Raw genomic sequence first — 25,400 nt, 5'->3', positions numbered from 1 at the left:
CATCTGTTTCCAGATGAGCAAGCAGCATTTCCAGCACAGAACAACTTGCAAGCCACAGTCAAAATTAATGCATTCCAGTGTGGTATGTGAGAGGAAAAGGGGTCATGGGGGAGACTTCAGACCCTTGAGCTAAATTCCAGTTCATGCCACTCAGGTTCAGGTGAAACAAAATGGTTCCTCTCTGGCAAGCTGTGTAGGAAGGTTGCTGCAGGGCTCTGGCATCCCAGTCTGCCACCCACTGCTCAAAAGTTTCAACAGAGGTAGCTGGGAGTTTGCTCCCTGTCGGGCACCATGTACCCCTAACCAGGGCAGGGAAGCTTGATGAGGTGACGTGACACAGTATCCTTCAGGCAGCTCAGCTGCATCCTGTGCTGCAAAGACTGTACTTGCCAGAGAATGGGCAGGGGAGGCAAAATGTCAGCTCATTTTATGTTGAGGCAAAGGCTCATCATAGGGAGAGGAGTGATGAAATAGAGCGGTACTAACAATGGGGCAGACAGTCTTGGAGGGAAGTGCCCTGGGATATTAGCATGAGCAAAGATTTCAAGATACAGCTCTAAAGTGTTTACACTGTGAGGGGAAGACCCCTCACTCAGAATCTCAGGAATAAGGAATTTCTCAGGAACAAAATTTAACTTTCTCTCAGAGGTAGCAAGTACAGATTTTGATCGCAAAGGTCTCCAGGTGCCTCAGTTTGAGTCTCGTGGTACTTGGAGAACTAAATACCTCTGAGACTCTGCACCTCTGCTCTCCCTGAGCTTGCTAAAGAGCCACATACCCTAAACACCGTACTTAGTACAGGAGAAATAGCTGATTCTTCTCACTTCTTACTGCACGTGACAACTGCAGGACTCCCAGACTCATAAGGGAAAGGTGGGGCATTTTGGTCTCATAACATGCGGAGGAATCACAATCATTGCTCACCAGAGGGTGGGAAATATTTGACCATGGTATTTTCCTAGCAGGTACTGAAGTTTTGGGAGTGGGATGTCTGAGGTTGGAGACCCTTATTCCTTAGAGATCTAACACAGCATTAGCACAACTGAAAATCAGACCACTGTCATTACAAGAGAGGAGTACAGGAACTCAGCGGTCCTACGCACTGCCATGATCATTAGGAGAGGGAAATAACAGGCCCCTAAAGTGAAATGCACTATTCAGCCAGACATAGTACAGCTACCAAGAGAAATTCATGCACGGCATCCTACCTTCAATCTGTCCCCGAGGTGACATGGCAGCCAGCAGGACCTCTGGGTTTTCTGCTGAACCTGCTACTGACAACTCTAGCTGTAGCGATGCCTCAAGAGGTCAGCATTGTAACACCAGGAGGAAGCAACACATCCAAGTTCTGTTTCAAGTCACTAAGTATAGGTTTTGGAACAGGCTATACTGGCAAGTCAGTTGTCTAAGATTATTTTCCCTAGGATACTCAGCAAAATCAGCCTCCCATTTCCACAGCTGGCATGTTACACTTCCTTTGGGTGTCCTAGGACAGTGCCATTCTCCACCTCACTAATCAAACCAAACACAACCAGCTGGAGTCATTAGTTCCTTGATCTCTGACTTAAACATCATTGCTTACATCAGTTTGTCTGATTTGCTTTACCTTCTTTGCCATCCCCAGCAAAATAGCTGCCCAAACAAGCCACACCAGGCAGTCAACATGACCAGCCTCCAGCAATTCCTAGTCCCCTCCTCTTTCAAGACAACGCAAGCTGGGACATTCACAATTGCATTAGGTATATAACACCCAAAGCTCTCTTACATAGTCAATGCAGAGAGACAGTCACCTCCAGAGCAAAGTTCAGAGAAGGAGCGCTAGGCCATAGTTTCATGAACCCTGTGAGCCAGTACAAGCTAGCACTCCAGTCAGCTTCCTGTGCGTGTGTGGCTGCTTTGTGAAACAGCTGTGAACTAACCTGGCTTAAAAAATGGCTAGTCTGGACACAGACCGGTGCCCCTGCAGCTGCGTGACCCCATGTGCCAGTACTAGGGATGGGTGCTGGAAAAACTTGAAAGTGGCAGAGAGAAGGCAGGAAGGGTGGCAGGACTGCCTTTCTCAGTGGCAGGCCTAGCCTGCGCCAGCTAGAAGAGATCATGAAACTACAGCCTTGTTTAGGGGCTTAGACTACAGTGACTCCAGAGGGAGAGCAGCCTCCTAACTGAGAACTAACACAGAGGGCCTGAGTGCTTTATGCACTGCTGCCCTTGGTTCTGCAAGGGTCAAACAACTTCACAGTTTGAGTGTTGCCTTCTCTCACCAGGCCAAAGCACAGAAGCACAGGAGAGCTGAACTGGTAAGGGTCAACGCAGAATTGCTCCCTGCACTGTTTGCTAAGCAGTCTGCAGGCTGTGGTTGAAATCCTCTACAGAGACTCTCCTATGGAACAAAGTTGCTCTCTCCCAGGGGGTCTTTCTTGAATTCCATCAGCAGATGGGCTCAATGCTATTTCCAGTTACATTGGCGTAATCACGTAGAAGTCAGTGAGGCTGAGCAGAATTTGACTCCCAGCACTTTTAATCTCAGTACTAAACTTGTCATCTTTGTTCTCAGTCTGTCTACCCTTCCTTATCTTCACCCCATTCTACTACCTAAGCAAAAATACCATTACCCAAGACGTTGATTTATCTTTCTGACAATCCTGGCATTTATCTGGCATGCATTAGCAGAGCTTCTGCTAGTCATTAGTCTGTGCGCCCTCACCATAGCCCCTTAAAGGGAGGAAAGCATTTGAAATGCTTTCTGTAGATATAGAAACTGGGGCATAAAGGTACAATGGTCCACATCCATAAAGGTATTGAGGTTTCTAATTCCTATGTATGCTTTGCCAGGAGTAAGGCATTAACCCAAATACATGTGGCTAAGAGCACAATAAAGGCAGAGGACACTGAGCCCAGCTCTTCTGAACTCAACTTTCTCTTTTGTCATCTGTGTCTCCAATGCTGCTTTCATGTGTTTTTCATCCCTGTGCATCAAAAGAAAAGTGGAAATGCTCTGGAGCTTGGTGTATTCATGCTCTGCAATCAGGACTGGGTTTTATATTTGGATTTCGCAGGGCTGAAATAGAAGCAGGAATGTCTTCTGGCCCAGTGCTCTAGCAATAAAATTAAAGAACAAGTTTTTCCAACTCATTTTTTAGTACATTTTCCCTTCTTTTTAAGTTGTTCCAGTTGTACATACGGTCCTGGCTGCATGCCTGGAGTAAGCGCTGACAATTGCTTCATAGCTGAGATTCTCAGACACGGATGAGCCAAGATATGCATGCACACAAACACACACACACAAACACACACACAAGGAAGACAGCAGCAGGCCACCAAAAATAACTCAGCTAGTTGCACAGTTGTCAGAGAGGGCTCAAGATGCTGCAGTCACTCCAAAGCCATTTCCCGGAAGGGCACTCACACTGCTGTGCAGCCAGGGGAAGAAGGTGCTCTCCAAAGGCCCCGGAGAGGGAGGGTTTAAGCATGTTTCGCCATGTGCATGCAGCTGGTAGTAGTGAAATACTATCTTTCACAGTCTCTGAGTCACACATAGTGGGGAGCTCACCCCTGCTGAACAGGGTGGGTTGCATGGGAAGGGTCATACTAGTTTTGGCAGCTCTGGGAAAGGTTCTTCTGTGTATTAGGTGGCTAAGACAAGAACAATCCCAGAAGTGCCACTTTTGGCAGAAACCAGGGATCCAGAGGAAGCTGCAGGGCTGGTGCGATGGAGCTCAGAGACAGCATTCTGCATCCAGAGCTTTCTGGCTGGGACAGCTTCCTTCTAGCTGGGCTGCACGCATCCCTTAGCCCAGCCCCACCAGTGCGGGTGTGATATGATCCCTGGGAATGGAGGGGTAACTTCTGGGGGGTTCACATGCTCCTTAGCAGAAAGGCCTTATATTTTCAGATGGAGGCTTAGCAGCTTCAATGAATCAGGACTTGGCTTTCTTCTGCTTTGACTTAAACACATCTCTTCTCTGATGATCACGCTGATTGCTCGGTCTCCCCCCTCCACCATCAATCCTGTACTGCTGTTTGTTTCCAAATACTAACAGTCCTAGGAGAGCTGGGTATGTAGTACCTCTTTTCCCTGTCATTTTCCACTAGAAGGCAGCTCTTCCTACTTGTTTCATGAAATAATTAAATGGACTTGATGCTTCTTCTCCAACTGCACACAGTTAACTTGAGTCTCAAAAGTAAGCTTCATGCCTAACGTACTGTGACAGGGGCATCGTGGTATAAAAGCGGGTCACTCCAGCACTAACACTCTGAAGCCGCCTTCACTTCAAAGTATTCGTATCTTCTACTGAGTTACATACCTAGAAATTGTGGGTCTGGCATGGAGCCACCAACATGAAGCCCCTTCCTCTCCTACAAGATTTACAGATGCCATGCCTAGATGTATGGGATGGAAAAAGGGCAGGTTCTCACTCCTTGGGCTCTGTTAGTGAAATACAGTCAGGTCAGGAGAACAGCCCTTGTCTGGGCATTTCTTTCCTTTTATCTTATTATAGCATTAATAGTCTGCGATGTCCTTAAACTCAAACCCGCAAACAACCTACCTGAACCTGTTCCTAGGCTCAACTCCAACAAAGCAGTCCTTTTATTTTGATTCACTCACAGTCTTTGTTGTGCCCTAATGACACAAATCTGAATGCCAAACTTCAGAGTGTATTCCACACCTGTGACAAGAAGGCTATACACGCAAGCAGTTCACATCCAAAGTCCCATGTATGAGAGCTACTCAGGACCCTGAGTATTCCCATTACAGCATCCTGTGCAACCCAAAAAGAAAAACAAGTCATCTGCAATGCAGAACTTTGTGAGCTCTCCTGTTCCTTTGGGAAAGGGGTCTCTAATCTCACTCCTCTACATAGTGGTTGCACACCTCTGACCTGAAACAAGCCAAAAGACACCGATGCAAAAATGACATGTACTCTTTCACTAAGTGGCACCCTCCTCTGCAAACCAGGGGAAACACCATTTGCTAGTGTACATGATACATTATCACTGATCATTGTGAGTACCAATGAGCTGTAACAGACTCATAACTCATGCCATTCAATACATTAAAGACAGAAAAACCTTTGTAATAGGCAACAATTTCTTCCAACCCTTTGCTGCTCTCTTGGCTACCCAGTACACAGAGACTGGGATCTATAAGTGAGTCCCTTCACAGACCTCACCTTTGTGCAGTGTCAAGCAAGCCAAACACAACAGACCATTATTCAGTGCCTGGAGGGAGAGGTGGCCATCAGCACACAAGGAGACAAGAGGAAGCGGCATCTTACCATGTGATAGTTAATCATTTCCTGCAGACTGTCTCCAAATTTGTCGAGGCACTCCTGCAAAAAAAGTCAAAGAGAACTGGCAGTGAATAGGAGCAGCTGTCCTTTATCTCCAGGGGTTCAAGGGCATGACAGAGAGACTCTTATTAAAAGGCTGAAGAGCCACTCTGTCATTTGGCAAGCAGGCATTTCAACAAATATCTCGCACGGAAGCCATACGGTCCCTGTCCTTTCCAGTTTAGTCCTGAAATCAATGTGCCCAGTTGTTTCTTCTGCAGGTTGGTTACCCATGTTTCCTAAATAACTAGTGCTCACTGACCTAGATTCCAACATCCTTGACAGCACTGTGGCTTCTTAAAAGCCCAGTTCTCCCTCCAAATGAGGAGTCTCACTCTGATCTTTCAGCACGGCATTATCAGATGGTCTCTCTATATTCTCCCCAAAGTAAAATCTCACATTAAATGGCTCCTTAAATAGTACAAAGTACTAGGACATACTGTCAGTACACAGCATCAGGATGGTTATCATTCCCCTGTCCCTCAGTGTGTCCCATACTTCACCTCACAGGATGACTTACAGAAATCATTTCATCCTTCTTGCATTGCTGCGACAGATCACGGACTCCGCTGACAAAGTGCTTGTTGGTGGTGATGTAGGCTTTGCCTGCTTCAATCATCCCACTGCATAGCTTCACCAGCTGCACAAGGAGAGAGATGTGAGCAGAGAGGCAGCTGACCACATCAAACTGATTTGCAACCACAGTGGATTTAATCTGCACCAACACCAGACTCCAAGACCTTTAGAGTAGAATGCCAGGTGCGTTCCTGGGGTGGCCACGCTAACAATCCTTACAGCAGATGGCAGAAACAGGGACACAAACCTCACTCCCAGAGTAAGTCATGATGTAGCATTTCTTTTGTCACTTAAGAAAACAGTCCCAGGCTACCTCCTGAGAACAAATGAATCAGAGTAGCGAATCTTCTCCAGTGGGTTTTTATCATCCATTCCATCCTTAGGCCTCAGGACTACAGTAACAGAAATCGGATCACACAGTTTGACTGGGGAGAGGCTGGACTCCTTGGTGCTGGACAGTAGCGATGAGCTGTCCAGAAGAAGCTGCCTGCTGGGAATATGTTAGTATTTGGGACTGCCAACAGCAATCTCTGAGCTCAGCTGGCTGTTCAGGTTACTTGTGGAGACCAGCCTTGTATTTCTGCTGGAATGAAGGGGAGCCAGCACTCAGCAGCCTGTTACTTTTATATCACATTCTTCTAAAACAACTGACCAGGACTACTTAAGCCACGTCTGCTGTGTGCAGTCAGTGAATGTCTGAGTTCCCTGGCATGCTGGTTAAACCATCAAGACTGTAACTAACTATGAATCACTTGCCACAGTTTTCAGCCCAAGAAAACTCTGCTGGGGCACTGTGAGACATATCTCTAGATTGCCTGTGACAGGGTATAGTCTTTCCTCAGAACTTGGAAAAAGTTTTGTTCTGAGGAACGTGTCAGCAACTTTAAGGCAACTACACATACTCTGATTATAATCATCACCCTTGCTATAACGCTAATGAAGTTACTTGGAACTTGCAGCAAAATGAGGCCAGCTTCCTCACTTTGGAAGTAGCCTGCTGCAGCATGGGCATACACCTTTGCAGAGCCTTTAGAAGCTTTTGATAATTTAACAACTGCAGGGAACATTCCCAGACTTTCTAGCCACAGCAAACTGCCTCAGCATGCCTGGAACTAGCTATAAAGACCGGATCTTTAACTTACATAGTAGTCAGAATTCCTGGCCACTTGCCTATCTCCCTTCAGCCAAAGTTCCTTGTAAAGGGGCTAAGTTATACAACTCAAGATTTTAAGTCCATAAACCGCAGGCCAAGAGATCTATAGCCATAAGGGATGGCCACTGAACAATATATATATATATATATATTTTTGAAAGTCATCACTGTTCCAAGCTTTTTAACTAACTGAAAAATTTTAGAAGCTGACAAGAAACAGCACTTGGAACCGAATTTTTCCATTCTCAAAAACCAGGAGCTTTTTAGAGATATTAATCTCACTAATGAAAAATGGCTTTAGAAATCTAACCCTGTCAACCAGCCTCACCTACAGGCTGGGGATGTCTCTCCCTCAACTATCTTAGAGAAGGGATGAAGAACAGCAGGGTAACAGGAATTCTGTACGTACTCCAAGCTGTGTGATGTTGCTAGTTTAATGTCAAAACCCCCCTGAAGCATGGTGTGCTAATTTGGGCTTGGTGCTCCGTTTATGCAACCACAAGGCTTTGGGGTCTGTACTGAATCACATTCTATAGGCTTGCCCTGCAGAACAAGCTTGCCTCTGCCTGCAACTCTGTAAGAATATATGAGGATATCTGAATGTATCAATATATACATAATCATACATGGTGTACCTGTATATATACAGTATATACAGTCCTCAGTCTTTCACATTCACACTCTCTCCTGCCCATTCAGTTTGGCAGAACAGCACAGGGTGCTAGCAGGCTTGTACTGTCCCATCCAACCCCAGAGAAAGAAAGCAAACAGATGCAGCTCCTGTCACATCTGGAGCCCAGGCAGACACGAGAGGCTTTGGAGAGATCCTCTGGAAAGGAAATTCAGCTTATTCTGCAACGTGGCAGTTTCTAGCATACCTCTGTGCACATACTTGGGGCCAAGGCTGTGTTACTAGTAGCTGAAGGCCATTCAGCACAAGGACACTTGGAAAACATGTTCCCTAGTTCTGGAAAAACTCCTGAAACATTAAGAGCGCTTAGACACCGTTGGTAGGAATTGGGTCTGTGACACCTGGAGGCAAACCTGAGGCCACCCTAGCTGAGAGAAGGAAGCACCCATTTCTGAATGTTATTAGAAATCTCTGTTTCTGCCTTTAGCTGTAGAAAGTAATTAAAGCCCAAACTTACCAAACCACAGGAAATTCAGGAAGTTCAACAAATATTAAGAGTCACATTTTTGATATCTCCTTGCACTGAACAGCATCCTATTCCCTTAGCCTCCCAGAGGGAGAAAAGATGGTTTTGCAGATGTAGGACAGGACAGAGTGAAAGAAATCTCTTTGAAACAGTAATCAGACCCAGACCTCTGGCATTCCCCTGGGTGAATCTTTAAAACTGCCCTTTACCTCCATTTTAAACAGGTGTTAAATGGCAAATCATTTATTAACTAAGAGTTCAAAGGCATTGCAAAAGGCAGAGAAATACAGTCAGTCCTTACCAGTTTGCTACCTTTTAAGAACTAGTCATGCTAGCCATTTCGATACCACTGAACATTTACACTAAACCCTAGAAAGGCTGCCCTGGGGATCTGCCAAGCTGGTACACAGAAGATGCCTTGGGCTATTCGAGGCTGATTTACTATGAGTAGGGGTGACTGAATCTTGTCCAAAGCTACCCTCAGAGAAACTAATTTGAACTTCAATGGATCTTCAGGTGCAATCTAGCCTCACCTGACCTGATTCCAGGCCCAATGAGCCTTTCGTTGATTGTGACTGAGCCAGCACTTTGCATAGCTGGTCGCCTCTGCAGCATACAGGGGAATGATACAAAGAAACAGAATGAGATGTCTGACACTTTGCACTACCAGAACCTCACCCCATAACTGTCATCTGGGGAAGACCAAAATTGCATGAGACTATTCCTTTAACGTAGTCCTCACCCAAAGGAGCTCACATTAATTTTTTTCTGTAGCTCTCCTATTGCAAACAACGAAGCACTAAACAATAACAAAGCTGAGAGCCCTGAACAGCTCTTGTACTTACAGCCTGCCCTCCTCAGCAAAGGAGTGTTCCAGGTGGATGTTCCTAGCACGCCAAGCTGTGTAACTACAGAGGGCTCTAACAGCAGTAGTGCTAAAATCACAGAATGATTGAGGTTGGAAGGGATCTCTGGAGATCATCTGGTCCAAGCCCCCTGATCAAGCTAGAGCAAGCTTTTCCCCCTGCTGTGTCTTTAGAGTCTCAGGCCTTTCAAGAGACGCCAGGGGATAACCTAAATCCCTTTGTGGCTTTCATCAATGAGGCTAGTTAGCTTGTGTAGGTGCCTGCTTCTAGTAGCCGAGTAGTAAGTAAGCTTCACAGGGCACAGGTTTGCCTAGGGCTTGTGACTTCAAAGCCCATTTCTCCACCAGATACAGAATGTTATCCCCTGCTAGCTTTGGGAAATCTCACAGCTAAAAAGTCAATAGCTCTTCTGGCTCCCCTTCTGCATGTCTATCTGCTCTAGTTTAGAAATAACTTGGTCAATGTCTCAGACATCTGGAGGAGCAAGGGAGGAAAAGCCACCTTCTTCTGACTTAGCTCCAAGCTTGTCTCAGCACTCCCTGCCCTGTTGCCCCCTCATCCTTCACTTAGTCTCAGACACACAACAAACACTCCTTGCCCAGCTCCCTGTAACATCTATACGAACCTTTGCAGTCTGTTTGCACATAGATTCTCACTGTGTTCTCACCTTAAAGGCCAATCCCAGCATCCAGAAGATGAACACTGAGCACACACCACTTCCAGAGGAACTCTATAAACATTTCAGTTCAGTACCCTTTCATTATCCAGCAGCATACATTGTAGGCCATAATTATAGATGTACAACTACACAGCAACAAGCCAGCATACGGGCATAATGGGATAGAAAAGGAGGCAAGCGAAGGAAGGCTAAAGTGTGAGGGAGGGTCACATGAGCAGGAAGTCAGAATGGGATTTTAGAGGTCAGGATTAAGGTCTAATCATATCCTGCAAAGTACAGTGACAATGTAATAAAATCAAGGGTGTGGCTGTACAGGAATAGTTCCCATGTCTGCATAGTCTGTCACCCAAGAGCCCCAGAATTCTCTGTCAACACTCACTAAACCAGACAGACACCAGCACGACACAACTTTTGTTCCTTGTGAAGAGCAAGTGGTGAAGAGAAGGCCAATCTACTAATAAGTAGAGAACCCCAAAAGCTGAACCACTGACCTGCTCTCTGATCACTGGTATACATACCATCCTGGCATCATTTGGGGTGATAAACTACCAACTGGATGTAAAGAATCACCAGCAAACATGCAAAATGTCCATCTGAATCTGGCCCTTCATCCCCTTGCAAGTGTCTCCTTACATCCCTGGGTAGGACACAGCAGTGCTTGTGCTGTGTGGACACCTTACAGCTCTTATCCCACACAGCTTAATATCATAGGCAAGATGGGTGGAGAGGGGAAATGGACAGTACTGAAATAACTTGCCCCAACAGAAGAAGCAGAGTGTCAATCTCCGAGATCCCAGACCAGAGCAAGAAGGCCATCTTTCAGCATTAGAAGCACAAGTCTGGACCTCTCATCCCAACTTCTTTGGCTATCACAAAGGAGCCCTGACAGGTGCCTGTCAGTAGAGGGAGATATGGTCCTGAGCACAAGCCCAACATATTATACAATAGTTTCCCGACAGCCTGGGATGGGGTCCCTGTTCAGAGGAGACTGGTGGAGCCATGTCCTAAGCAGTAACGAATATATCTCTCTCCAAATTGATGTCCTAGGCTGCTCCATCTTACCTTGTCAAGCTTTGCTTCTATCTCCACCACATCTGTTTCCACTTCATCAATGGTTGCCCTGCAATGAACACAGCAAAAAGAAATAATTGATTGCTTAAGATGATTGGGAGAGAAGCCGGAAAGTCCCAGAAAAGTAATGATTGGAGGAATTAAGGCATATGTGTCAGTGGGGGATGGGAGGAGGGCTTTGCACTTCCCGCTTTGGTTTTTCCTACTGCCATGTAAGCTTAGGATCTACTTTTAGGGAGAAGGATCCTACCTCAACTGGAATGAATTCCTCAAGGCTCAGAAAGGAGATTGAGATTCTGCTATCTTCTGTCAGTGTCATGAAGTAATCTAGGTGTGTAGCGATACTCATACACAGCAAACTCATTTAGTGGCCTTGTTTTGATTCTGCAGGCATTGCTGGCAAACGTTAAGTGACACAGAAATAACCGTGGTTACACCTTAGCCATCCGTTCACAGCAGGTACACATATGCTTGCTTCAGTACCAGAAAAACTGATTTTCTAGGCTATAACTGTGCCTGAAGTGCAGCCACACAGTGAATTATGTCCTTTGAAGCTTAGGAGACCTCGTTCAAGTAGAAAGACATCTTGGTCCTGTTGTCATTGAAGACCATAATTCTCTTTCACACACCTGGGGCTTTGGCTGCGTATGGATAAATCTGCTCCATGATTATCGGATCTATTTTCTTTCTGTAAGAAAATAGACTACAGAAATGTGTCTGTTCACATGCTAGTTGCAAGAGGCAGCCAAAAGGGATTGGACATTTCCAAACTGCCAAAGACTTGGAAAGCCAGCTCCCCAGGGGAAATTCTCTTCAACAGGACACTCAGAGGATTCCTAATTCTCAGTACAAATCTTAATCTGAGCTGGGATGTAAAAGCTGATTTATGGCACATTGTCAAAGACAAAATAACTGGGGTACCCAGCAGAGCATAACTTAATTCATTTACGTTGCCTCTAGCAAAGTTAACAGACAGGAATGACGGTCCCCTGAGGAAGGTTGCTAATAGACAGATACTCCCAAAACAGGAGTACTGGGTACCTAGGCCATTTAACGTATCCTCCTAGCAGTGGAGACACCAACCCTTCAAAAAACATTTGCAAGGAGTTCTTAATTGCCTGGAGGTGCTCACTGGGAGTTCCCAGTCACACAACCTAACCCGTGGCCAGTTGTGTTTGCCTGTTTTGCATGTGCTATAAGAAGCCTGAATCACCTCGTTCCTCACGTGCTGAGAGACGCTGCGTCAGCCCCAGGCAGAGCTGGCTCAGCGCAGAGGCCTCCAGGCACTGGCTCCATCCCACCTTGCTGGGCGCTGAGGTGCAGCAGGCAAGAACTGGCAGAGCTGTCCGGTGCCTCCAGTTGGGAACGGACACCTAACACCCACCCCATCACTACTTCAGAGAGGTTAAATAAAGCCCTGAATCTAACTGGCCTCAAAGGCTGGAGATTTGGGATCCCAAACCACAGGCAGGGCCTCAACAGGCTGCTCTGGCTTTAATACCAAAGAAAGGCTGTGAGAAGCACCATCTGCCACCCCAAAGCCAACTCACAACCAGCCCAGGTCCCCCAGCCTGGCTGGGTGCGCTCCCACCAGAGGTTGCGGCAGGCCACAGGAGCAGGCCCCGGGGCCGCTCGGGCACACGCCCCCCTCCCGAGCTCGCCCCAAGGTGCCCCCTGCTGCCGGGGAGGGAGGGCCCCGCCGCCCCGCAGCGGAGCCATCGGGCGCCGGGCCACGGATGGCGCGCGGCAGCGTAGCTCCCCCGCCTCCGCTACAGCCCAGCCCTGACCGCCAAGTACCGGCCTCCCCACCGTGGCAGGAGCCTCCCTCGCTCCCCAGAATGAGGCGCGGGGCGCAGCCAAAGCCTCAGTCCGGAGAGCAGCGCTGCCTCAGCACAGCTGAGGGCCTGGCCACGGTTTTCTGTGGGCAGGCTGCTCTGCTCAGCTGCTTCTGCCTCAGATTTCTCATCTGCTACATACGGTCTCTTGCAAATTGCTGTAAATACAGTTTTCATAAACAGCCCTTCTCATAGCTGTTAAACCTCAAAGGATGTTTTTTTAAGAATTAAGGAGTCTACTTACTCTTGCCTAATAGCTGTCCTGTTGAATCTAAACTGGTTGCCTATTTGAGAACTGTGACACAACAGCTGTAACCCTCCTTCAGAGCTTACTGTTCTCCCTTTCCCCTGCTCTCTGGTCCCCCAGCTGATATCACTTACAAGCAGGAGAGTGTCTCCTCCATTAACGTCCCTTTCCATTAAAAACTCATGCTAGTTTGTGGATGGACGACATTATTTCTGGACATGGAGGGCGGGCGGATGCTGGCCGTGTATAGGCTGTGCTGCTCCACTGCAGTCACTTAAATTTTCTCTCCACGATATTTGACCCAGTGTCTGCTGCCCTTTCCTCATCTGGTTTCTTTCAGCAAGGGAGTGTGAAGAAGAAGAGGGAAGGGAGGTTTGTTGTCCCTAAATGAGCCACAACATGCTTCAGCTCTGCAAACAGTAAGGAGCATCAAAATCCTACCAGTGCCGTGTGAGGAAAGGACATGCCTCTGCTCCTTTCATCCAAGAGCTCTTGATTTCGTCTCAGCAAACAATACTCCCTACATCTTAACCTAAGTCTAACATCAAATCCAGAGGAAATGCCCCAGGGAAATGCCCATTATATATTACAGAAGACAGCGTGCAATCTGATTTCATTCAAAAATACTGGATTCAAGAAAATACAACTACGGCCTACATTTGCCTCCTCTACTTCCTGCCATGCAGGGAAAAATAGATACCCTTACACAGGGTACCCTACCTGCTGAGCACTTTAAATAAAGTGTTCCACCTCTCTCTCCCTGTGTCCTTGATAACTAGACAGCCCTTTCCCTGCCATGACACCCATTGTAACAGATGGTGAGGCCTGAAGTTCAGACTTTGATTTCTCCAGCAAAGAATACTTTTGTGCAGCGGCCCAAGGCCTGACTTTTCTCTATTGGAGAGTTCTCTGTCCCGGTTGTGCAAAGGGAGGAAATTGGTTGTTGCAAGTTAACAAGCACGTGTACTTTCCTGTGATACCAGCAGAAACACCAAGGATAGTGTATCTATTTCCTTTTTTACACTTTTGTTTTCTAAGAACAGACTCTATCTTGAGTTGACAGTGTAATGCCAGCCTTTGCTTTCCATAAATACATCTCTGTTCTGCCACAGTCACTCAGGGAAAAAGGAAATGCAGTATGGACATTTTGGAAAAATCACTAAAGCAGGTCCACCTTCAGCTTTCAGCATTGCCATTACTGTCTTTCAAGGTCTCTGGCCTGACTCAGAGCCTCCTAGCTGCATTGCTATTGATAGACGGTGGTAGGCTCAGGTCCTGCTAGTCAACTAGGAAAAGATCCATTGCAATTCCTGTTTCCCTGTCTGTTCACTCTAGCCAAAGAGGACTTTGCAAACTTTAACAGAAGGGTCGGACAGATGATTTATGGGCTGAAAGATTGCAGACTGATGCCATTAAAGAGTGAAGTCCTCTGCTTAAGCACAGCAGAAATGTCAAACTCTGTTCCTTCGTGGTGTTGCAATGCTCACCTGACTTAGCATTGCTCTCTTCTACTTCCTGATTGTCTTTTATACAATTGGTACTCATGCCACTGGGCAGCAAGGGACAGGCCCACAGAAAAAATAAAAAAACAGATCTTCCAGTAGAGCCTTTTAAACAGTTCAGAAAAGGGTATTTTAGTGTGTGAATTTAATGAAGGTCTTCTCATTGGCTTATAAATAACATTTGACTGGATATTAGTGCCTTGAAATTTCTTTGCTCTTCAGTCCTGAAGAAGAGTTCCTTTCAACAATACCTCAGCCAACAGGCAGGTTTCTAATGATTGCTATTTGACTACTTTCTAATTCTAGGAAGAGATAAATAGCCAAATGTCTGCTCCTCAGTTAAAGAGCATTCAAGATGTCAGGATGACCATCTTCAGCACAAACAGCACCCACAAGAGCATTTCAGGGCTTTGCAGTATTTTCAGCGTTTCTCATAAGCTTAAAAAGTAGTAACACTTCAAAATGGAATGGGTGGCTTCCAGAAGACTGGGTGCTCTGTGAGTGTCCCAAAAGACAGAGTTACCGGGCTGCTGGTTACTGCAGTGCCAACACAGCTAAATTACTTTGTCTTTCTGCAGCAGTGGCAGGAAAGTACCATCATGAAGATTTCAGTCTTCTGTGCTATGGCAAGAACAGCCCAGAAACTCTTTCCAGCAGCCTGAAAAAGTAAGTGCTGGGTAGTCCTTTCTTCTTTGTTTTTCCCTAACACTTCTTCCAACCTCTTCCTTGAGCAGTTCCCTGTGAGCGGCCTCTAGAATCCGAGCAGAAATCTCAGCCCCCTCACCCCCACATCAGCTGAGCTGAAAATGAAATCCTGGTGACTCATTATGAAAGTACAGATCCCCTAGTCCCCTCAAGATGCCCAGAGCTCTGGCCATGATCGATCTGCTACCAGCTATTTGAACACACAGCCAAAAAAGAAGCTTCTTTCTCTCTAATAATGTGGTACTAATTTTGTATTGCAACATATGGTTTTCCCATAGGAATGGCAGCCTGTCTGTGCCAGTGGCAAAGCTTTTGACGGAAACAGAATAATTGAAGAGTTTCTTTCAGGCAATTTTTTTCACTTTCAGCTATTTTTATTCTCTGTGTTTGCAAGTCATGTATTGCCCTCTTACTGCCAGATTCAATTTTTCCACTTGGTTTCTTCTTGCTTCCAAGAGCTGGAAAAAAGAGCTGGGATTTTTGGGGTTGCTCTTCTTTCCAGGAAAGCAGCAGTAGCCATTGTTTAAACTGAAGCCATCAGCTAGAGGCTAGTGTAACAAGACAGTCTAGAAGCTTGTTTCCTGCCAGAAGGTGGAAAGAGCATCTGTAATTTACTCCCCATCTTTATCGTACTCTAAGAAAAGGAGTTGATATATTTGGACTGTGTGTGGAGGAGGAAGACATTTTAGACCTGGAATCCAGTGAGCTATGAACGCATGTGACTATAGCTAGGGAATCATGAGGCTCGGGCATTATATTTGATGTAAGGAGTTGATATTAAAGGTTTCAAGTGTTTGATTTTGAGGATAGCAACCTCAGGGGCCTATTCAGTTCCACATACATTACAGCAACAAAGGTGAACATTTAGCCATCCTTTCCAGTTGCGTGCTGCTTTAATATCTGAGTGAAACCCTTGCAGAGAGAGGTTATGAGGCAGTTGTGTGGTTAGGTGTACTGCAGCCAGCCATTCATCTTGGATAAACTGTAAGTGTAAGAAAAAGGGACCTCAGTCCTTGAACAAGCGCCTGACTCCTGCCCTGCAGTGTCTTCTCCTATAGGCCTGGTCTCCTTGGTCGAGAGTTTTTCCTTTTTGCACTCATTGGGCAGCTCTGGCCTTTTGCCTCTTAGAAAGCATTCTCAATTCCTTAAGGGCTAGGAGATGGCTGAAGCAGAGCAGTAGTGTGAGAAAAGAGAAGCAGTCCAAGCCTCCCCTTTCTCCTCCTCCCGGACCAAATAATCTCACTCCACGGCTGGCCATGTCCATGAAGAAACCAGCGAGTAAAATCTTCTAGAAGTAACAGGGGATGACTCTATCCCCTGCTCACAGAGCTCACCACTGTTCCTCCACAGGACGGCGTGCATTAATGCCAGACAACTTCATTATGATCTCTGCTATTCCAGTACATTGCAAATGAGCCAGTAATGAGCTAAAGCAATGTTAACTGAGATCCTTTTTGACAAACGCTGCTTCATACAGCCAAGACAGCCTCAGCACATTGCTCTAAAGAGGGAGAAAGCTTGAGGAAAGAGACTGGGACAGATTCTTAAACACCTGAATTTCCATCCCTCAAGGGCACAACGTGCCTCAGTCATCCCTCTTTTTGGGGGGTTCAGAATGGCCTTATTGTGCACACAGCTGCAGTGCCAATGTCTGTTGGTTGCACGTCCCTAGAGAAATAATAGGTTCCACTCTGACTGCTTACAGAATAACATTCTAAAGTCTCCACCAATTCCATTTCTGAACTTAAATCCTCCCATTGCTCCACCACTATGTCATACACAAAAGGCAAAACCTTTTCAATCATACATGCAAGCTTAGAACCTGGAATAACTCCATAGGGATGAGTAATGCCACCTCAGCATCCTTTCATTGCTGAGCTTTAGCGGTTCACCCCGAAGGAATGCAAAAGTTAGATAAAAAGGCATGGCAAGTGGCACATATGATCCATACTGAATCTATGTGCTTGCCATGTCCATAGCATGTCTGACTTCTGACACAGTCAGATAACTGCAGACCTAGGCAACAGCTGTAGTGTGTGCACACAGGATACTCAGCAGTTAGGGCTCACACACTTACCCAGTTGGAGGCATCTGGCTAGGAAACGAAGTGATCTTGACAAGAGGGAATTGAGTCACTTCACCCATACCCAAAAATTCAAGGTCCCAATTACTGGGTAGCTAAAAGCCGTGTAATCATCTCCTGGCTGGGTGCCCTTCTTGCTTCCTGATGTTGTGCTCTTCCTCCTAATGCTTTTCCAGGCCTCAGGCTATTTCCATCATGAGGGAAGAGAAAACAATCCACAAGCTCAGCTGCTAGTTGCTCAGTGCAAAGCAGAGCCCCTTCCAACTGAAGAGAAAGTGCTCGACTTTCCTTGCTCAGAGAAATCAGCAATTCCCCTAGTCCAGAGGGTTTTGCATTGTGAATTTTCCCCTGTCCTTTAAGGAAGCCACTTTGAAACGTGACCTGTATGTGACAAAAATCTTCCCAGAAGCATTTTTATATTCCAGGGGGACAGGAATAGTAAGCTATGCTGCAGTCGGGCAGCAGGGTCTGTGGCAAGAACCCATTTGCCTTTCCCTTCTTCTGACTCGGTTCTATAGCCTTTCATTAGACAGTCCTAGGCAAACACCACGGGAATAATTGCCCGCATCCAAAAAATGAACAAAGCTCGAGAGTCCCACTGGCAGATCAATGCAGAAACCAAGGCACTGGCACCACTATAAGCTGAGGCTGACTGTAATTATGTGGGTGCCTAGGATGGGATTTTTCAAGCGCTGCCTGGAGTGGAGTTGCAAGGACAAAGCTGGCGGAGGGTGAGGGACAAAACAGGAGGAGAAATGGCATCCTGACTGAGGAACGCTGGCTGTGATAGGGGAACCACAAGGCTCCTTTTTTTAGTTAAATTACCATTAGTCACCATTTGCTTCTGATTATCTTGAATAATAGACTTACAGTATGGGATGGTTTATGATGACTGGAGCAATAAGCAGGCCTAAGAAAGCTGTCAATAGCTGCCACATAAGTCATCTCTTAGCCTTGACTTCCCCATGGCTAAGTTCATCAACATTTGCTTCACAGTGGCATCGTGGGTATTCAGTGATTAATTCATGCTTGGAAAGGTCTGACGGATCCTCAGGTGACAAACTGACAATAGCAAACAGTCATGTATTATATTAGCAAACCTTAGCATTAAATAGTATCATATTACTAGCCACCTTAGGCATGAAGTGATCAACATATATTTCTCAGAGAGACCTGTCTGTATTTTTCACATTTCTTTTTCTTCATGGTGAAATAGCAACAGTGGTTTTCTTGGTATTTGTTGTTAACTAAGTGCCTCTGACACAAGCACACATATACTCTACACGAAGGTAAGTATGGCAGAAATACAATACCAAAGTGGGTATTAGAGAGTAATAAAATGACTTTAAAATGCTTGGTTACCTCTGGCAACTACATGAAGAAGAGATTGATAAAATGTAATTCCAAATTATTAGCTGCTATAATAGCAACTACTTTTACTTGCAGCTGTCAAAGCATCTCACAAACTAGACTTAATCAAGCCTCCCCTTCCTTTCTCTTGTGAAGTGCATTTGTTATTCCTCACTTTTCTGGCAAGGAAATGATGGCACAAGAAAACAAAAACTGAGATTTTTTTCAGGACTGAACTTCAGAAAAACCCAGGGCTATCTTCTGCATTCTCTGACCAGATTATAGGTTGATAAATTGCTCAAGTAAAGGGCTCAAGATTTGTCTCTAAGGCACATTTATTTACCAAGGCCATTATAATCACTGCCTACATGGAAGGTGCATTTTTGCAGCCATGCATGTGAAAAGCAACCTGTGAGCCTCTTGCTTTCAGAAGTGTCCACCAAATGTAGGTGCATATCCTTGGGGTCACCCAGTGTGAGCAAATCCTGCTCCAAGTGATATCAGTAGGATGTGTAGGACCTAAGCCAACTCCCATTACAGTCAATGTAAAGATATCCATTTAGTTCAGCAGGGCCAGGAATGTTTCTCGAGGACCTACCTCCCTCCCTCTGTTTCCACTGATGCCAATTCTAACTCAGGCTGATTTGTGACTCTTAGGCATGCGATCTGTTACATGGTGCTACCACATCCTCACAAGCAGTCTGCATTGTTCTGCATAAAACTCTCCCCCAGTTCACAGTGATGGGAGGCTGCATCCCTTGAACTCTGAATGAGCCACACCTGCAGGCCAGCTGTTCCCAGATGTTGGCTTGGATGCACATAGACTTGTTTAGGCTCAAATCTCCCTTGCTTTGGATGAGTCATACACAAAATAGCAGCCCCACATCCCAAGCAGTGCTTTTGTACATTGTGCTATACCCGATCAACATGCCGAGTAGCCAAGAACAGCTCAGTAATTCCTAGAAACCCACCTCTCACCAGGAATAGCTGCATGCACACGTGCATAAAACCCATTTCGCTAACAGCAAGCAAAAACGACAACGGAAGTCTGGGAAAATAACTAGTCCATGCCTTGCAGTGACAACTCCTCCACAAGAACATTTTCTGTGGCCAGAAAAAGGACTGCCTGATGAACCTAATGTGTTTGGAAATGAGCCACTGGCATATTCAGCTCAAAGACAAAATTATTAAATGACCTAAAGGATTCACATATCTGTTTAATATAATCCCGAATCCTGCTACAGGCTTCTACAAGCCCTACACTGTGTGCCACGATGGTAATGTTCAGGGTCTCTCTTGGCTTAATGCTGTGGGTCAGAAAGAAACACAAATTTTCCAGAGCTCAGGGTGGGAAGCAAGAATTCCTTGATCCTATTCCTAGCTGCCATAACACCAATCGGAGGCCACTTACCACAATCTCTGTGCTCCGTTATCTTTATTAAAAGACTGAGAAATGAACCCTTTCCTTCCTTGCAGGGATGTTTGGAGGATTAATTAAGTAATAATGACAAAAAGTTCAGAGAGCCAGGAGCTGTAGGTGTGCAAAGCAAAGTTATTATTATTTATTAAATCTGACTGTGTTCTGTTTGAAAGGGAGTGAAACGGTTATTTGCCTTTAGAGAGCTTGGTGAGATTAGTTCTGTTCCTAACTAGACAAGGATGTTTGGCACAGACGCAAGCTGTTTCTCATGCAGTTCCTTCTTCCAGAACCATCAGCAGCCTGACATGGTCACTAACAGCTGCCAAACTCCCTTCCAAAGGAGCAGAGCCTTTCTCTTGCATTTAAAATAAAGTGCATGAGTTCCTCCAAAGAGAGGGGGTTTGAAGGGGGAGAAGGGATTTTAAGTCCCACCTCCACATCCTTGTCCTCTGCAAGATATTGTGTTTCTGGATGTTTAAACTGAGAAGAGGTAAAACTCAAACACTGGTTACTAGTGATCACTTTTTGGAGGTGTTTTTTTATTTGTTTGTGTTCTTTTGTTTGCAGGAAAGGAAGGTGCTGCACTCATCCCATCTGCTGTGAGTGGCCCCACAGCCTTACATTAGTCTCATTTCCTTTTGTTAGCTGATACTGTAAGATGCAAAAAAGAAAGATGAGGAACCTGAGATATACAGACAGTAGAGGTGACAAAGCTCCAAAACAAAGCAGCTATTAACCTCCTTAAATACGTATCTGAAGACCTCTGTACCTCCTACTATCCACTGTTCTTCCTCCTTTCTTAAAAAAAAAAAAAAAGAACTTTGCATCTCTCTGCCAACGTGAGCAGACAGCACCATGGCAACAGCTCCATGGTGACAATATCCATGACAACCAGATCCTGTAATTGCTGGGCTTCCGATTCAAAGTAAGGACTTGATTTGCATGGCTTTTTGCATTTTCTTGTGGAAATAGCATGGGACCAATTGTGAGATAGCAGTGGCTAAAAGCCTCTGAGGGGAACAAGCAGAGTATACAGGATAGTGCTGGAGATGTAAGGGCTAAGAAGTAATGAAACTGGACAGTCTCATTAAACACCAGCTTAGCATCCCACCCAGGCTGCAGTGTGGGCTATAAAGCAAGGAAAGTCTACGTGAGATGCTTTCTTAAGGCTGTAGCTCAGCAAGCTTGTAGTTCTCATATATAAGGCAAAAGAGAAGCCATGCCAGCAAACTTGCTTTCAGAAATACACATCACTTGTTAAAACACTGGAGGTTTGACTCACTTTGTTGATGCTCGTTCTGCCAGGCTCAACAATCACAATGCCACAGGAGCTCCTCCCAGGGGGATCAGGGAATTAGCTGAAGAGCTACCCTGGATGAGATTATATCTCCCCTCATTAATGCCAGCCACTCCTGAAATGAAAAGTTCTCTGCAAGAGCGTGAATGGAGCCTCTTAAGCGCGTATGCTTCACACAGGGTTGTCTTACAGCTTAGGTGGGAACACTGAGGCACAGAAAGGGGACTTACCTTGCTGAACTTCAAAAAGCAAACAAGTACAAGGTCCCCTGAGTCCTTGGCCCAGTCTCGAACTGGATTCCCTTTGGAAGAATCACCCTGGAACTGGTGGCACTGGTCGGGGGGAGGAACACAACCAGGAGCCAGCAGGAACAAGCAGGCAACAGACTCCCTCTACAGGAAATCTTCTCCTCCCCAGCCCACTAAATGCTATGACTCTGTCAGCTGAGCGTAGCTCTTATTATACCGAGCACTAATCCATCCCTGCCTCGCACACCAGACAAACAACAGTCCCCTCCCCCAATTACACACACAGCAGCGGGACCCTGGAGCCAAAGAATGTTAATTTGGGATTAAGTCACACCTGAGGCTTTAGTGGGTCCCTAGCTGACAGTTGCAGTACCAAGTGCTGCTGCCATCTGCTGCCACTTGCTTCTTCTCTATTAGCTCTCCAAACCAGCCTTCCACCCCAGCTAACCACGTACGGGCCAGGCATAGCCCTCTTGCGCTGTCCTTTCAACAGTCCTCAGCCCCTGTGGCTTTCAAGCTCCGTTGCATAACAACAATTTCTAATCATCCCAGACTCTGCCATCACATCCCCACCAATCCTGTGCACGCCAGTCCTTAGCCCTTGCTCTGCCCATGCCTCCATCATCCCCTTTGAAACACCTGGCTCATCACATGAATTGAAGTGGGGGTGGGGAAGGGGAAGCACAGAGAGAACAGCCTGGGTGCATGAAAACTGCAGGTAGCTGAGGAAAGCCAGGTCCGACATATTACTATTCAATTATTGCCCAGGTTTAGGTCTGCTGAAAGGCGCTGGCTTCATAGTCTTGAGTCTGATGTGCACAATGTGGCCACAGCACAGCCACGGCATTGTCCTCAGTGAGACAAAGTTCATCTCACTGGTCCCTCTTTCCTTCCAGAGAGGAACCAGTTCAGCTGAGGTTGAGTCCTTTGGCCCTCAGAGTCTGTTGTTCTTTCCTCACCAGCAAGTTCAGGACAAACTCTAGAGCAAAACTCACTTAGGTAAAAGACTAATAACTTCAGTAATGCCTAAATTCTGTTTCAGAGCAGCAAGTTATTAAAGTGTGAGCTTCATTTCTCTTTCATTGGATCAGTGGCAAAACTTTTCCTGCATTCAGCAGCAGGGGAATGAAAGCAGTGCAAATCCCATCCTTGGAAGACTTTCTGATTTCACTGATCAGGAGAAAGGGACATCAGCAGAAATGCTGGAGAAGAAGCAAGCTCCAGGATAACTGAGGGGCCTCATGTCCTCTAAGGAGGTGAGTGCCCGTCTCAGGTGATTAAAAATCACTTGTCCTTCCACCTCGCTACTCAAAAACAATACTACTGTGACCTCCGATTGCTAAACATTTGCCAACAGATGACGATAACAGATTCAGACACTGCACAAGGATATCTTAGGGAAGACATTTGGGGCATGCAAGGATGCTGATCTGTGGAAGATGGAAACATCTCCTATTGTTATATTTCATACTTTTCTCAGGAAGACATCAGAAATAGACGCTTCCTCCACAAGCCAGCCAGAGAGTGCAACTCCATATGCATAAAAGGGATATTCCAAAACTTATTGTGCCTGCTGCTCTCTCCCCACCTTTTCCCCCAAACTGAGAAGTTTCTCCCCTTAGAAGGATCTCTGCCTTTTTAGTGCTTCTGCCTCAGGGTATCAGACTCCCTCAGCAAGGCTATTTATCTCTGCACATGCCTTGACAAAACAGCACTTTTTGAGCCAGCCAGCCTGTCCTGAACTTTTGCCTGTCTGGTCTAGATTTCCTCCTTGGATCCACTCGGAAGCCTTTCTGTCCTCAGCAGGGGAAGAGATACAGCTCACTTCACCCAGTTCCTTCTATTCCTTCTGCTACTTCTTTCCAATCCACCTCCATCAGAGCTTGAGGTTGCTGCTACAAGCTCTCACCCATCCGTATCAAGCTTCTGAGGGGGGTTCATACGCTTCCTGGAGGGCTCCAGGTGCTTGAGAAACGCAGCTCGTTCCCTTGTCCCTTTGCCATTCATCCCCTTATCCATCAGCGAGAGCTCCCAGCCTTGTGTTTGTATGCAAAGGAGGGGGAGCGGTTCCTGCAGTCTCTGCTGGCTGCAGCACTCACACACAAAGGAAATGTAAATATTTATCTGTTTTTTTGGCTGTATATCACTGTTGTGCTTACAGCTCTGCAGAGAAGTCTTACTGCAGAGAGTGCTGGAGATACCATGCCTTGAAATATCTAATTCCAAGGGTAGAGTCTGACTAGGCTGGGAAGAGCGCTGTCTAGTGACTTGGAGCAGGAGTCTGAGAGCCAGTAGTCCTGGGCTATATCCCTGCCTCCAGCAGCGACTCAGTTCTGTCAACAAGAGTAGTTCATAATCACGCCCTGCCTTGGCTTCCCCATCTGTAAAATGGAGCTGCTTTCACAAAGTTGTGCTGTGAACTCCACCTAATGACAATTGCACCACACTAGGAGATCTTCAGATCAAAGATACTGTGAACAGATTACTGTTAGCATTTGCCAGAGATTTATTAACACACCCCCAGTGATGACAAGTCAATAGCCTTCCCAAGCATAAATGCTTGACACAGTGCAAACACTGACCTAGATTTTGAGTAATTATGCTGGAAACAGGCACAAGTGATGCTTTTGCTCTCTGGCTTTTAATTCTGCCACATTCACATAACTAGAGAATATACATCCACCTTTAGTTTCAGAGCTGTCCTTTTGCTACTCCGTGCTTTACAACGTTAGAAAACGAGAGCAAAGATTATTCTCTCTTTTCCCATCCCCAAAATTGAGGTCCTTACTGCTTCAGCGAAAGCAGAATGTTTGCTAAGTGCAAAACAACATTTGAGACACCTTCTCACAATTCAACTTCTATCCAGGAAAAGGCAGTGTTGCTTGCAAATCTTATCCCGTTGCAGTACAGGGTGAACATAGGCTTCACTATCCAGGGTGGCAAAGACCAGTCTTGTGATGCCAACAGTGGCCTGACCTTAAAGTGAAGGAGAAATTCCACAATACACCTATCCAACTGTTATTTTACAGGAGGAGAAAAGAGCTCCTTCCTGACCCTTACTGTGAACACGTGGATACCTTGAAGAATGGTGTTAGAATATCTGAGTAAAGTGACACTCACATATTACTAATAATCTCAACAGTGTGAATTTTTACTTATTTTCCTCCCCTTCATTAAATCATTGTTTTCTAGCATGTCCAACCATCCCTGCTAAATGTGTGAACTTTCAGCATCTTGTCCTTTTGGTATAACTGCCTCAGATAACCGCCACCATGCAACAACAGGGACTTAAGTCCTTCACAAGAGCCAAGACAAAGGAGTCCTAGATCAATTCTGAATGGGCAGCACATACGCGAGTCATACAAAGGAGCAGGCTTCAGAATGGGATGCAGGCTATATTGAAATGAAGCCAGACTTCATTTTCCAGTGTGCGGACTGGGACAAGGCTGCTGGCTTACAGACAATAGCCAGGATCAAAATGTACAAAGGGCTGAGATCCAGGTCTTGTTACACTCAATGCTAAAGTGCATGTCAAATAAGCTCATCTGGCCAAGTCACCAGTGGCATATTCAGAATGACTCTTTGAATAATCAGGTTAATGAGAAAAGTCCAATATTGCTAGAAAACACGGGTTTCCTTCCTGATTTTTCACTATATAAGAAACTGGCTTCTAGTCCCGAAATCCCATGAGATACTGAACTCCACAGAACTGAGATTCTACTTGTCGTGTCTGCATGGCTCCCATCTAGGGCATCCGTTAAGCCACTGCCCCAGATACAGTACAGTCCTTGCAGTGGGCTGGCTCTGGCAGTGATAGAAACCAGTTACAACACATAAATGAATGACACATTTGATAGAGAGTTAATAGGAGGTGGTAAGTT

The 25,400-nt window shown here is 45.9% G+C and overlaps 1 protein-coding gene across 8 annotated transcripts in view; it reads right to left on the bottom strand.

Annotated features, from left to right (window-relative positions):
- The window catches only part of ACAP3 (ArfGAP with coiled-coil, ankyrin repeat and PH domains 3), a 113,466-nt gene that overhangs the window by 55,035 nt on the left and 33,031 nt on the right, over positions 1-25,400 (bottom strand). For all 8 annotated transcript variants that reach the window (XM_068916370.1, XM_068916363.1, XM_068916366.1 and 5 more), the window contains exons 2-4: positions 10,824-10,881; positions 5,851-5,970; positions 5,277-5,330 (exon numbers count right to left, since the gene is read on the bottom strand). In XM_068916370.1, the coding sequence (XP_068772471.1) occupies positions 5,277-5,330; positions 5,851-5,949 (153 nt within the window). In that variant the 5' untranslated portion in view covers positions 5,950-5,970; positions 10,824-10,881. The remainder of the gene's footprint in view (positions 1-5,276; positions 5,331-5,850; positions 5,971-10,823; positions 10,882-25,400) is intronic.

Source organism: Struthio camelus, chromosome 21, assembly GCF_040807025.1.
Source record: "Struthio camelus isolate bStrCam1 chromosome 21, bStrCam1.hap1, whole genome shotgun sequence".
Classification (NCBI taxonomy): domain Eukaryota; kingdom Metazoa; phylum Chordata; class Aves; order Struthioniformes; family Struthionidae; genus Struthio; species Struthio camelus.
Note: the sequence above shows the minus strand (reverse complement) of the source record. Positions and strands in the feature narration are given on the sequence as shown.